General features: G+C 47.6%; 1 protein-coding gene across 1 annotated transcript in view; it reads left to right on the forward strand.

Annotated features, from left to right (window-relative positions):
* Positions 1-13491, forward strand: part of LOC123999112 (rho GTPase-activating protein 23-like) — a 78878-nt gene that overhangs the window by 28748 nt on the left and 36639 nt on the right. Inside the window, 1 exon segment of the mRNA XM_046304529.1 lies at positions 10942-11139. Within this exon segment, the coding sequence (XP_046160485.1) occupies positions 10942-11139 (198 nt within the window).

Raw genomic sequence — 13491 nt, forward strand, 5'->3', positions numbered from 1 at the left:
CTCTATGGACCACGTGTGTGTCTGTGTGTGGAAGGAGCATTCCCTTTTGTGTAGTGTGTTTGTGTACAGTTTGTTCGTCTGCACATGTTGTATTGTGTATAGCTGGTGGGTGTTTATCACAGGAGGTTGGTGGCACCTTAATTGGCGAGGACAGGTGGTAATAGTATCAAATACATCAAACATGGTTTCCATGCGTTTGATACCATTCCATTCACTCCGTTCCAGCCGTCATTATGAGCCGTCCTCCCCTCACCAGCCTCCACTGATGTTTATTGTATTTCAACATATACTAGGTGAGTCTGCAAAGTGTATTTTCTGTGTGTGTCTGGAGAGCACGGTGTGTGTGTGTGTGTTTTAGAGAGTGTGTGTACCGTGTGTGTTCCGGTGTTGTGGTCGTGTTGGTGCTTGCCCTACTGTGTGGCAGCAGGTGAAACCAGTCTAACCTCACCTGTAACAGGTCTATGTAGTGAGTTTCTGGAGAGAGGATCAGGGCATGAAGCCGTAGCTTTGTCAGACTCACCATGGTCACCTGCCTGCCACTCAGGACCCTTGGAGGTTTGGTGAGAACTCTGCCGTGTGTGTCACTGTTTGTTTTAGTGTTTGTGTGTGAATTCATGACTTAGTGTGGGGGGGGAGTGTCAAATTGATGTCCAATTGCAGCTGTTTTATTCTGTTGTGCTCTGTCTCTTTTCTTTGTGTTTGAAATCTGACTTTTTTTGATGGGGCCCCTGAGTGGAGGGGGGGTGGAAGTAGAGTGCTGGCATCATAGCTGTGTCACGGTGTCTGTGTCTCTTTCACACATACACAAGCGCCACTAAACTCCCTGTACACACACACACACAGGGCAGGACAGAGCCACAGGGACCTGCTGTTGGATTTAGGCAGACCACATCACCAGCCTACAGTTAAACTCCATCCGGACTTCAAGAGTGGAGCACAGTGTCGGGGCCCGGCCCTCAGTGTTCACAGTGTACATGTTGGATGTTGTGTGTGTTTTTGGCTCTCTCAAAGTGGATTTTGCGTGACAGATTGGAATGATCGTGGAGTGAGGGATCACACGGAGCAGAGTGCAGACAGGAGGGAACAGAGGAGGGAGAGCGTGGACGAGGGACGGAGACGGAGCGAAGGATGAATTGGTAGAAGTGAAGCCGGACAGCGAGCTGGAGGCTGACAGAGGGAGGGGAAAAAAAGAGATTTGGGAAGAGCGAGACAGGGAAGGTGGGAAAGAGAGAGAGCGAGAGGAGGAGGGAGGACAGAGGAGACAGAGGAGCCAGCTCTCTAGCTGTGACAGTTTGTGTGTTAGGGGGGTTGACAGACACAGTGGCTTTGTGTCCTGCTGAACACCACTGGAAAGGACACTGCTGTGCTGGGAGAGGAGAGGCACTGTCAGTTAGTCTGTCAGTCGCTCTGTCAGTCAGTCAGTCAGACCGTCTGTCTGTCTGTACGGAAACTATACCTCTCTGCTACCACTCTGGCGTACATCTGCTCTCCAGGACGTCTTTAATATCATTTCAGGGCCTAGGACGCCTCACCGCGGCATCCGTGCACCCCCCAGCGTGCGCGTGAGTGTGTGTGCCTTGGAAAGCTCCTTCACGTCCTTGGAGGTCTGGAGTTTGAGACTGTGATGTGGAACTAAAGGCATGTATCTGGGGACGTGCCAGCATCAGGATGGAGAGGAACACCGAGGAGAACAGGGGACTAGACTGAACTGAGTTGGTTGGAACTATTGGGATTTTTTCTTTCTTTTCAGGGATAATCTTGGTCCATCTGAAGAGCTACTCAGCCCTCTTGGCTTCTGCTTTCACTGATTGGTTCATCTCAATGGAAGTATGACTTGGCCAGAGAGGATGTAGGTGTTACACTGACACCGGCGTAATTTACTGGAAAATAGCGTGTTTGTGCGATAGTGTCAAGACTTTGCCTCCTCCTGTGTGTGGCCCATGTTGGAATCGGGTCGGCCCGTGTTGGGTAATCTCTGTGCCCCCATGCCCGCGGCTATGCCCCCTTACCCTGCTCTACCAACTAGGTCAGAGTGGTGCTTCCAGAATCCCGTAGGAGTGGACTGTAGTGCCGCCGAGCCTCGCTGTATCTGGTTGGCAGTGCTGCGTGGTGCCCCCTTGCCCTCGCCCCCACCATGAGGCCAGTCCTGGTCGGCAGCCGTGCCCAGCAACATTCTCACCAGCCCAGGGTAAGGACTGTGCCCAGTGCCCACCACACCCCTGCAAGGTGGAGGTTTGTGGGTCTACCTCAGAATCTCAGTTGAGGTATCCATATAGTTATGTGGAACTGGTGTTTTGCAAATTGTGCAGTGTTTATGCTTGTTTGTGTGTTAGCGAGATAGAGCTTCTCCTCACGTGTTTTTCTCTGTCGGTCACAGGAGGTTGGTGGCACCGTAATTGGGGAGGACGGGCTCGGGGTAATGGCTGGAACGCAATGAATGGTTTCCATGTGTTTGATGCCATTCCATTCGCTCCGTTCCAGACATTATTAAGAGCCGTCCTCCCCTCAGCAGCCTCCACTGGTTTGTATGTGGCAGTGTGATGCTGAATGTGAGCGACAATAATGCAGTAATCATTAAGCATCAGCTATAGTTGTGTTGTCCTCTTTAGGGGGTTGTGCCATATTGACTGTTTCCCCCTGGAGGGGTGTTACGAATTAGTGAGTTAAGGCAGATGAAGGGGCTTGTTATGTGGCAGTTTGAGGGGGGTGGAGGGACAATGCGCCCTCCAGGCCTGCATTTTTCAGGGCATCTCTAATCCATGTGCACTCAGTGTGTGTGTGTGTGTGTGTGTGTGCCTGCGTGTGTTGAAGCGCAGTGTGTGTTTGCTTTCTCTCTCTGTCTCTCTCTCAGACAAGCAGTTGAGAAATGGCGTACAGCATCAGTCCTGTAATCTCAGCCTGCTCCCTCTGTAATTGTGTTGACTAGGATAGTAACACCAGTAATGTGTACAGCATCAGTCCTGTAATCTCAGCCTGCTCCCTCTGTAATTGTGTTGACCAGGATAGTAACACCAGTTTATGTACAGCATCACAGCATCAGCCCTGTAATCTCAGCCTGCTCCAGCCTCTCTAGGATAGTAACACCAGTAATGTGTCCTGTAATCTCAGGATACTAGTAAACACCAGTATGTGTACAGTGTACAGCATCAGTCCTGTAATCTCAGCCTGCTCCCTCTGTAATTGTGTTGACCAGGATAGTAACACCAGTAATGTGTACAGCATCAGTCCTGTAATCTCAGTCTGCTCCCTCTGTAATTGTGTTGACTAGGATAGTAACACCAGTAATGTGTACAGCATCAGTCCTGTAATCTCAGCCTGCTCCCTCTGTAATTGTGTTGACTAGGATAGTAACACCAGTTTAGTGTACAGCATCAGTCCTGTAATCTCAGCCTGCTCCCTCTGTAATTGTGTTGACTAGGATAGTAACACCAGTAATGTGTACAGCATCAGTCCTGTAATCTCAGCCTGCTCCCTCTGTAATTGTGTTGACTAGGATAGTAACACCAGTAATGTATACAGCATCAGTCCTGTAATCTCAGCCTGCTCCCTCTGTAATTGTGTTGACCAGGATAGTAACACCAGTAATGTGTACAGCATCAGTCCTGTAATCTCAGCCTGCTCCCTCTGTAATTGTGTTGACTAGGATAGTAACACCAGTAATGTGTACAGCATCAGTCCTGGAATCTCTCAGTATCTCTCTCTGATGGGAGTAGACACATTTTGATCCATCCAGTAGCCTGATAGACTTTACTGTTGCCTGTATGCCACTGAGTGTAGGGTTGAAAGGAGAGTTTGGGTTATTATGGCTCGGATCTGTGGAAGTATACTGAACAAAAATATAAATGCAGCATGCAACAATTTACAGTTCACTTGGCAGCCAGGCCCAGCCAATCAGAATACGTTTTCCTCCACAAAATGGCTTTATTACGGACACGTAGATTGAAAGCTCAGGTTCGACAATTTCATTGGTTAGACAAACAATAAGAGGATAATTATGCAGATAGTAATGTAGTGCTAGCCTCGGCACTCCAGTCCTACCTATTTCCCCCACGGGGTGTAGGTTAGAGACCGTTTTGGGGAGGGTGGGTGAGGGGGGTATGTGTTACTGGAGATTCATATTCAGCAGAGTTGCTCGAGGAGAAAACCCTGTTTAACTGATGTGACATCAACTGACTCGATCTGACAGAGGGCTCAGACAGGTTCTTGAGCACACACACACACACACAGAGACACACACACACACACACACAGACAGTGGAATTCAGACGGTTGTGTAAAAGACAGAGACGTTATTGTTGAAGCTGTGCGTCAGGTTTGCTGAATGACTGTTTAAACTTGATTGTGAAATACTGTATGTGTTTATAAGGCTGCCATGGTGCGGCTGGCCTTTTCAACTGTACCGACACACAGTCAGATGTCGGCTGTCATGCTAGTTTGAACTAGGATGTATTCTGGCTTGGAGAGGAGCTGGAGTAGAGACAATGATAGAGGTGGGAGGGCCTTTGATACACAGTAGCTAGGGCCCTGGGTTTTTCCTGATCTGACCAGGAAGAACTATTGAACCTTAAAGTAGCAGTGCTTGTCACTTCTTCAGTTTGTACCCCTTTCTCTTCTCCCGTCCCCCATCCACCCATCCGTCCCCCATCCACCCATCCGTCCCCATCCACCCAACCGTCCCCCATCCACCCAACCGTCCCCCATCCACCCAACCGTCCCCCATCCACCCAACCGTCCCCCATCCACCCATCCGTCCCCCATCCACCCATCCGTCCCCCATCCACCCATCCGTCCCCCATCCACCCATCCGTCCCCCATCCACCCATCCGTCCCCCATCCACCCATCCGTCCCCCATCCACCCATCCGTCCCCCATCCACCCAACCGTCCCCCATCCACCCATCCGTCCCCCATTCACCCATCCGTCCCCCATCCACCCATCCGTCCCCCATCCACCCAACCGTCCCCCATCCACCCATCCGTCCCCCATCCACCCATCCGTCCCCATCCACCCATCCGTCCCCCATCCACCCAACCGTCCCCCATCCACCCATCCGTCCCCCATCCACCCAACCGTCCCCCATCCACCCAACCGTCCCCCATCCACCCAACCGTCCCCCATCCACCCATCCGTCCCCCATCCACCCAACCGTCCCCCATCCACCCATCCGTCCCCCATCCACCCAACCGTCCCCCATCCACCCATCCGCCCCCCATCCACCCATCCGTCCAGCTCTCAGACCAGTGCTACGGAGCGGACAGTGGGTCTCTGGATTAAAAGCGTGTCAGCGTTTGTAAACCTCTGTAAAGCCCAACTTTTCAAACGGGATGCAGCTCTCAACTGTTTGAAAGACCATTGTTCCCCCAGTGTGTGTGTGTGTGTGTGTGTGTGTGTGTGTGTGTGTGTGTGTGTGTGTGTGTGTGTGTGTGTGTGTGTGTGTGTGTGTGTGTGTGTGTGTGTGTGTGTGTGTGTGTGTGTGTGTGTGTGATGTCTTTCAGGCATTCCTTTTCTTCACCATCATTTGCAACCGCTGAACTAAATATAGCTTAACAATCACTTCATAACTACCGTCGCTAGGCTGGGGATGTACTGCCTGATATGAATGTTCGAGTAATGGTGAGATGGACACCTGTCTGCTGCCCACCCCAATAGCAACACGATGTGGTTATATAGACTAGAGGTCGACCGCTTATGATTTTTCAACGCCGATTTATTGGAGGACCCAAAAAAAAAAAATGCCGATTAATGGGCCAATTTTTTAAGAATGTATTTGTAATAATGAACACTTATTTTAAGTTAATATAATACATCAATAAAATCAATTTACCCTCAAATAAATAATGAAACATGTTCAATTTGGTTTAAATAATTCAAAAACAAAGTGTTGGAGAAGAAAGTAAAAGTGCAATATGTGCCATGTAAGAAAGCTAACGTTTAAGTTCCTTGCTCAGAACATGAGAACATACGAAAGCTGGTGGTTCCTTTTAACATGAGTCTTCAATATTCCCAGGTAAGAAGTTTTAGGTTGTAGTTATTTTTTGAATTATAGGACTATTTCTCTCTATACCATTTGTATTTCATTAACCTTTGACTATTGGATGTTCTTATAGGCACTTTAGTATTGCCAGTGTAACAGTATAGCTTCCGTCCCTCTCCTCGCTCCTACCTGGGCTCGAACCAGGAACACAACAACAACAGCCACCCTCGAAGCAGCGTTACCCATGCAGAGCAAGGGGAATAACTACTCCAAGTCTCAGAGCGAGTGACGTTTGAAACGCTATTAGCGCGCACCCCACTAACTAGCTAGCCATTTCACATCGTTACACCAGCATAATCTCGGGAGTTGATAGGCTTGAAGTCATAAACAGCAGAGCTGCTGGCAAAATGCACGAAAGTGCTGTTTCAATGAATGCTTACAAGCCTGCTGCTGCCTATCACCGCTCAGTCAGACTGCTAAATCAAATCATAGACTTAGTTATAACATAATAAGACACAGAAATACGAGCCTTAGGTCATTAATATAGTCGAATCCGGAAACTATCATCACGAAAACAAGACGTTTATTCTTTCAGTGAAATACGGAATCGTTCCGTATGTTATCTAACGGGTGGCATCCATTAGTCTAAATATTCCTGTTACATTGCACAACCTTCAATGCTATGTCATAATTACGTAAAATTCTGGCAAATTAGGCGGCCCAAACTGTTGCATATACACTGACTCTGCGTGCAATGAACGCAAGAGAAGTGACACAATTTCACCTGGTTAATATTGACTGCTAACCTGGATTTCATTTAGCTAAATATGCAGGTTTAAAAATATATACTTCTGTGTATTGATTTTAAGAAAGGCATTGATGTTTATGGTTAGGTACACATTGGAGCATCGACAGTCCTTTTTCGCAAATACGCACCGCATCAATTATATGCTACGCAGGACACGCTAGATAAACTAGTAATATCATCAACCATGTGTAGTTAACTAGTGATTATGATTGATTGTTTTTTATAAGATAAGTAAGCAACTTACCTTGGCTTACTGCATTATTGTAACAGGCAGGCTCCTTGTGGAGTGTAATGTAATCAGGTGTTTAGAGCGTTGGACTAGTTAACTGTAAGGTTGCAAGATTGAATCCCCCGAGCTGACAAGGTAAAAAATCTGTCGTTCTGCTCCTGAACGAAGCAGTTAACCCACCGTTCCTAGGCCATCATTGAAAATAAGAATGTGTTCTTAACTAATGGCAAAATAATAATAATAATCGGCCAAATCGGTGTCCCAAAAAAAATACAGATTTTAAATTGTCATGAAAACTTGAAATCGGCCCTAATTAATCGGCCATTCCGATTAATCGGTCGACCTCTAATATAGACTAATAGGAATGATGGGAAATATTGTGTATGGTTTCCTGGTGGCCCCACATGGCATTTTAATAGGAGTTCTCATTATGGTGCCTTTAGTGCTAATTATCCGAATTAATGGCATGTGGCAGGGCTCCGTATTGTGTCATTTGCGTATCATGATTAGCCTATTCATGTGAGCTTGTCCTAGAATCACTGCTATGTAACTACGGCTGTACACACCATTTCTATTCATATACTGTCCATACTGTCTTTACACACCACTATATTTATATGCATACGTATATATTTATATGCCGGTCTCTGACATTGCTCGTTCTGATATATCTTAATTTCTTTCTTTTATTTTTCTGGATTATGTGTGTATTGTTGTATTATTGCACTGTCGTTGCTAGAAACACAAGCGTGTTCGCTGCACCTGCAAATCTGTGTACGCGAGCAATACACTTTGATTTGAGAGATCTAGGCAGATGTCAGAGAAGTGCAGAGTGAAGTGCCAAATGTTCCCCTTTTGGATTAGCTAGACTAGAGAAAGGTTTCCTCATCTAGGAGGTTGGTGAGAGAGTGGCCATGGAAAGACTATTAGATATAGCCTAAATACAGTCAGGTTTTACATAAGCTGACAGACAGATGTAAGTTTAATCAATGATGCTAGACCTCGTGTCTGGAGTGTAACCTAGAGGCTGGAGTGTAACCTACTGTAGTTAGATGGAGACTTGTTGTGGGGGTGTTTAGTGGAGAATAGTCAGGCAGTCACAGACGTCACCAACACACTCAGGGTCAGGCAGGCAGGCTGACATGCAGTGGGAATCATCTCTGGCCCAGAGCTTCAGTCTCTGTGTGTTTGGGGTAATCACAGGGTTTGGTATTCTCAGCGCCGGGAGGGGCTGTGCGGTCGAAACCAGCGTGCTGGAACCTGTCTCGCACTTGGCCCAGCCTGCTCTCGCTCCTGCCCTCTCCACTCGCTCCTTCCCTCTCTCTATCATTCTCTCCTTCCATCGCTCTCCTCACCCCCCTCCTTGCCAGGCCCCGTCAGTGTGTGTTTCAACATGCCTCAAACCAACCGCTCCCTCTGGAATTCCCTCTGGCTAGTCTCTTTCTTTCTCTCTTCATATCCTAAGCCTACTCTTTCATTTTCACTCTCTTCAGCTCCCTTCTCTTCCCTCACTTTCATGCATCTCTCATTTAAACTTTCTCCCTTATTATCCTCATGCCTCTCGTCTCTCATCTGTTTATGAAATGTGGGAGAGTTGCCTGGGCATTGTGAAACGGTGAGAACAAGGTTACATCATCACCTGTATGGAGAGCTGTGCATCGAGCAGGAAAGAGGAGAGGAGGACAAAGAGAGGATGTGTTGTAATGGTCACTCCAGCTGGATCATATGGCAAGAATTTATATGTGGGGATGGTGGAGGGGAGGAGATTAGAGAGTGGTAGAATGGGAGGGAGGGAGCACAAACACCCAGCCCCCTGGGGTTTTGTATTTATAGGTGCTCTGTATGCCTGGTTATCCCTCCTCTACGGTACCACACTTCCTGTCCCCAGCCTGCCACTTCCTGTTGTTGAGCGGACCGGGTGATTGGCCCTGCGAGGTCAGAGTAGTGTGGAGGGGGGGGGGGGAAGGGGCACAGGAAGTGAAATATAGGGTTTATGTTGGGGGTTAACCCCTTACACGCGTGGGAACTAACCTATATGGATAGGGCTGAATTTAAATGTTTTTTTTTACAGAAGAAATATGGAAAGCATATCCATAACCATGGTAGCAATTCAAAGGGAACCATTTGGAGATTATGGCGAAATGATTAGACCAGAGGTGAGGACAGTTCATCTGACACAAAACTGAATCCAAACATTACTCTGTTGATTTTATGGACGTTTCGCTTTTACTATCCTTTTTGCCGCATTTGTTTATAACGAAATCTGAAAATACTCTGAATACATTCAGTAAAATGATAAGAATATTCCTGGAATATGTGGGGAAGATGCAACATAAGACATAAAAAGAAACATGGGTTTGAGTCAGAGGACTGACTGGTGTCTCCATGTGGCCAAACACCTCTCCAAAGTGTTCCTAAGTCGTTTCAATGCACTTTATGACTCAAAGAAGAGTCTTCAACTATAAGGTGCTTTATGAGCTCTCCTAGCTGTGCCGTTGAGGAACTAGAGCACACCTGTAGTCGTTTTGGTTGGAACACAACCCTGCATCCCCGCCATCACACAACTACCGTTGGTGTTTACGCAATCCAAAAACGGTCCATTATAAATCACAACGAAATGTGAAGTGCACACTTGTATGACGTCAAAGCAGTATTTATTATCACTGTCAACTTCTCATCTTTCAAAATACGTTGAGTCCTCTTCATTTACTTCCCTCATTCCGACAACCAGAGTTGCCCAATTAGTGGGAGAGATGGGGGCCAACTTCATCACCAGGTGCTCAGGTTCAGAACGGATGTCAGTCAAAACCCTTAAAGTGCTGTCGAAGTGGAGACCCTGAGCTCTGATGTCATGCATTGCATGTTAGGGTGCAGCCACTGCGTTCCAATTTAGGCACTTGTCAGTGTCCAAATCTGCCATTTTCAACACGCATACTGGTACGAGTATGAAGGGCTACAGCCAGCTGGGGGCCAGCCGTGCTCACCACTCATCTACTAGCATTAAAACATATGGACACACACACACACACACACCCTCAGAGTGGAGAGTCAGGAGGAGAGACACCGGTACAGTTAAATAACTGGACTTCCATAGAGAAGAGTCCAGAGGTAAAGGCTCATTTACGTTTAGGAAGGTTGTCTCCCTCCCATCCCTGTTTGGTCAGGTGGTTGTGTTTGAATGAAATATGTGGGTTGGAGCAGCAGCATCAGGGTGTTAGTTCTCACGTGTATCTGTCATGTTTGTTATTTGCCTTCTTTGGGGAAAATGAGTGGAAATCTACTCAGGCTCACCCTGACCCTTTCACACCACGCTGGTGCAAGGTGACCAAGGTCAGTCCTGATTGATTACAGACATTCCTTAATTGTCTAGAGTTCCGTCCTGAGCATTCCTGGGTGAGCTCAGGACATTCCTGGGTGAGCTCAGGACGGAACACCCCCCGCTCCCCTCCGTCTAGACCTGGGCTCTTCCTGACAGCGGCCGCACCCCCCAGGACCCCTTAGTGGTTTATGGGACATTGTTGTGGTGCTGGGTGCCATGTGGGGACTGCCTGACCCTATGGGCCAGCCGTGCTCAACTCTCACCTACTAGCATTAAAACATATGGATACACACCTACACTCATTGTCCGCCAGTCTCCCAGGACAGAAACAGACACATTCCTATTCTTGCCTGCAGGGGAAGTCACTAATGAAGTAACCAGCAGCCCGTTAAGTGGTGATGTCACTCTGAGGCCTGGCTCTTGTAGCATGGATGTCGTTTGACCTTTGTTCCAGTTCCATAAAGTTATGAAAGTTTTTCCTGGGAATACTTGGTGGAAGGAGGAACTGGTTAAGTGTTGATGGAGTGTTGACCGTTGGGAGTGACGTAAGTGATTTGTTTTGGGGGTATGACCTGAGTCTCACATGTTTTTATTCTCTCTCTGTTTAACAGGCAAAGGGTTGGAGAGATGGGCTCTCCTCGGCCGGTGACAACCCTCGGCCTGCGATGGGGGCGGGAGGAGAGGGGGTTGGCTTTGGCTGGCAGGGTCCCCGGACGCTACTACTCCAGAAGAACTCACAGGGCTTCGGCTTCACGCTGCGCCACTTCATCGTCTACCCACCAGAGTCTGCCCTGCACACCAGCCTCAAGGTACCACCACTGGACAAGACACCAGACAGTGACAACTGGGGCTTTTAAAGAATAATCCACTCAAATCTACAGATTGCTATGATTTACGTTGTTAAATAACGCTAATATGTGAGAGCAACATATGTTGTGAAGAAAAATAGCATTTCGTCGTTTAGAATAAATTAGGAAGCAAAAAACATACTTGTAGAAATCTGCAGTGCTCAGGTCGACTACAAACCCCATAATGCAATGCTCTCGCTAAAAAATTGCTACACACAATAGCACCAAAGTCAATATCAGCATGTGAAGTAGTTACAGTAGCTAGTTGTAAAATCGCTGAAACAAACTGCACTATCAATTTTGGCATTTTATTAGGATCCCCATTATCCTTTGCGAAAGCAGCAGCTACTCTTCCTGGGGTCCACACAAAACATGAAACATGACATAATGCAGAACATTAATGGACAAGACCAGCTCAAGGACAGAACTACATTCATTTCAAAAAGGCACACGTAGCCTACATATCAATACATACACACAAACTATCTAGGTCTAATAGGGGAGAGGCGTTGTGCCGCAAGGTGTTGCTTTACTTAGGAGTTACAATATCACCATGTTCGACATGGTAGCGATTGCATTTCTAGCGCAAAGCTGTGTGAGTCCGGTTGTTATGGCAACTTGAGGAGAAAACAGGTTTGTGCCATGGTCGTTGAAGGAAGAAAGGTTATTAATTTGAAGGTGCACTGTGAACTTTAAGGACATTTCAACAAAATATAGACTTTGTTGTGACGACATAGACAGGTGGATGTGTTCTACAAGTATGCCCCTATTTGCTTATTTGGCGATTTGGAGTGTTCAGGTAATTGTTTTAAAAGCGTCATGAAATGTGATAGTTTGTTATCCCTATTTCCAGGGACGAGAACCGTATCATGATGAAGTATCTCGTCGCATTTCATTTCTAGGGTGGATTATCCCTTTAAGACTGAGCCAATCAGATCGCCGGGGCAGTAAGACGGGACCAATCAGATCACAGGGCAGGAAGGTCGTAGATCAATCCGAACACAGGAGCAGTAAAGGTCAAGAGACTCAGGACACAATCGGGGACAAGCCAAGCATAGCCAATTAAATGTAGGGATTGAACCAGTGTAGCCAATTAAAGTGTTGGGGTAGACTCATATGAGTTAATCAGATTAGGGACATAGACAGATGGATGTCATAAGAAAAGCCCTGTCATTAGAGTAGAGATGGATAAGCAAGCGAAGGACAGAAGGGGAAGGGTGATACACAACCTCCATACTCCTGTAGGACCGATTTACGGAGAGAGAGAGAGAATTCTGTTTTACTGTCTATGGACAGACAATTGTACCACAGCCAGTGTACCTTTTGGCTCGCGAATACCTTTTTCCAAAAGGAGGACACTGCTGTAAGAAACAGTACAGGGACAACTACGGTGTTTTACTGAAAGACATGTCCTGTCTTAACTATACAGCCATTCAGCATCATAGATAACAATCTCATCAGAAAAAGCATCATCCCGGTGGGTGTTTTGTTTTGTTCTCTGAGTTGTCGGGCAGGGGGGGGGTTACAGCCAAAACAAGGGCCCTATTATGATGAACCCCCTCCCCCCCTTCAACCCCCAGCCCAGCAGCTGCAGTAAGGACTGAATGGCACCCTATTCCCTATATAGTGTACTATAGCCCCATGGGCCCTGGTTAAAAGTAATGCACTATAAAGTGAATAGGGTTCCATTTGCTACACAGTGTGTCAATCGGCTCTGTTGTCCTGGCCTGCCTGGTACCGCTTTCATATTACCCCCAGCCTGGACCGGCAGTACCATGCCCTCTACCAGAACCATCACGGACAATGGGCCCACTGCTGCTTGTCCTGTCCTGTCCCCAGGGTCACATGCTGCTGTGAGGGGCAGCGAGTGGCACAGAGAACGCAGCCTTCTGTCCCTACCCATCTGAAGGGGCCTCAGAGGTGACTGCCCATCATTGGGGCCTTATCAAAGACCTGTATGATGTGACTCCCTTCATCATGGACACATGCCTGATGATTGTCCTAACGGATTGATCAGTGCATGCATGACAGCTGTCCCTAACCCTACATCTATATCCACATAGCGAGAGAGAGAATCAGAGAGAGATGTAGAGATGAGGATAGTGCATCTCCATCTCTCGGTCCTCAGCCCCACCACAGGCCCACATGTGTCCAGCCGGGTGGTCAGCTCAGCTGGGGAGTCTCCCTGGCTCCTGGGTCTATTCTGGGGCGGCAGCCCTCCTTTCTCTGGCCATAAACCCCCACTATTGTCTGGAGGCAGGAATGAGCACACTCAGCTCTGCCTAAAGCCAGGCAGGAGCCAGTCACCCCCAA

This window comes from Oncorhynchus gorbuscha, linkage group LG16 (genome assembly GCF_021184085.1).
Source record: "Oncorhynchus gorbuscha isolate QuinsamMale2020 ecotype Even-year linkage group LG16, OgorEven_v1.0, whole genome shotgun sequence".
Lineage (NCBI taxonomy): Eukaryota > Metazoa > Chordata > Actinopteri > Salmoniformes > Salmonidae > Oncorhynchus > Oncorhynchus gorbuscha.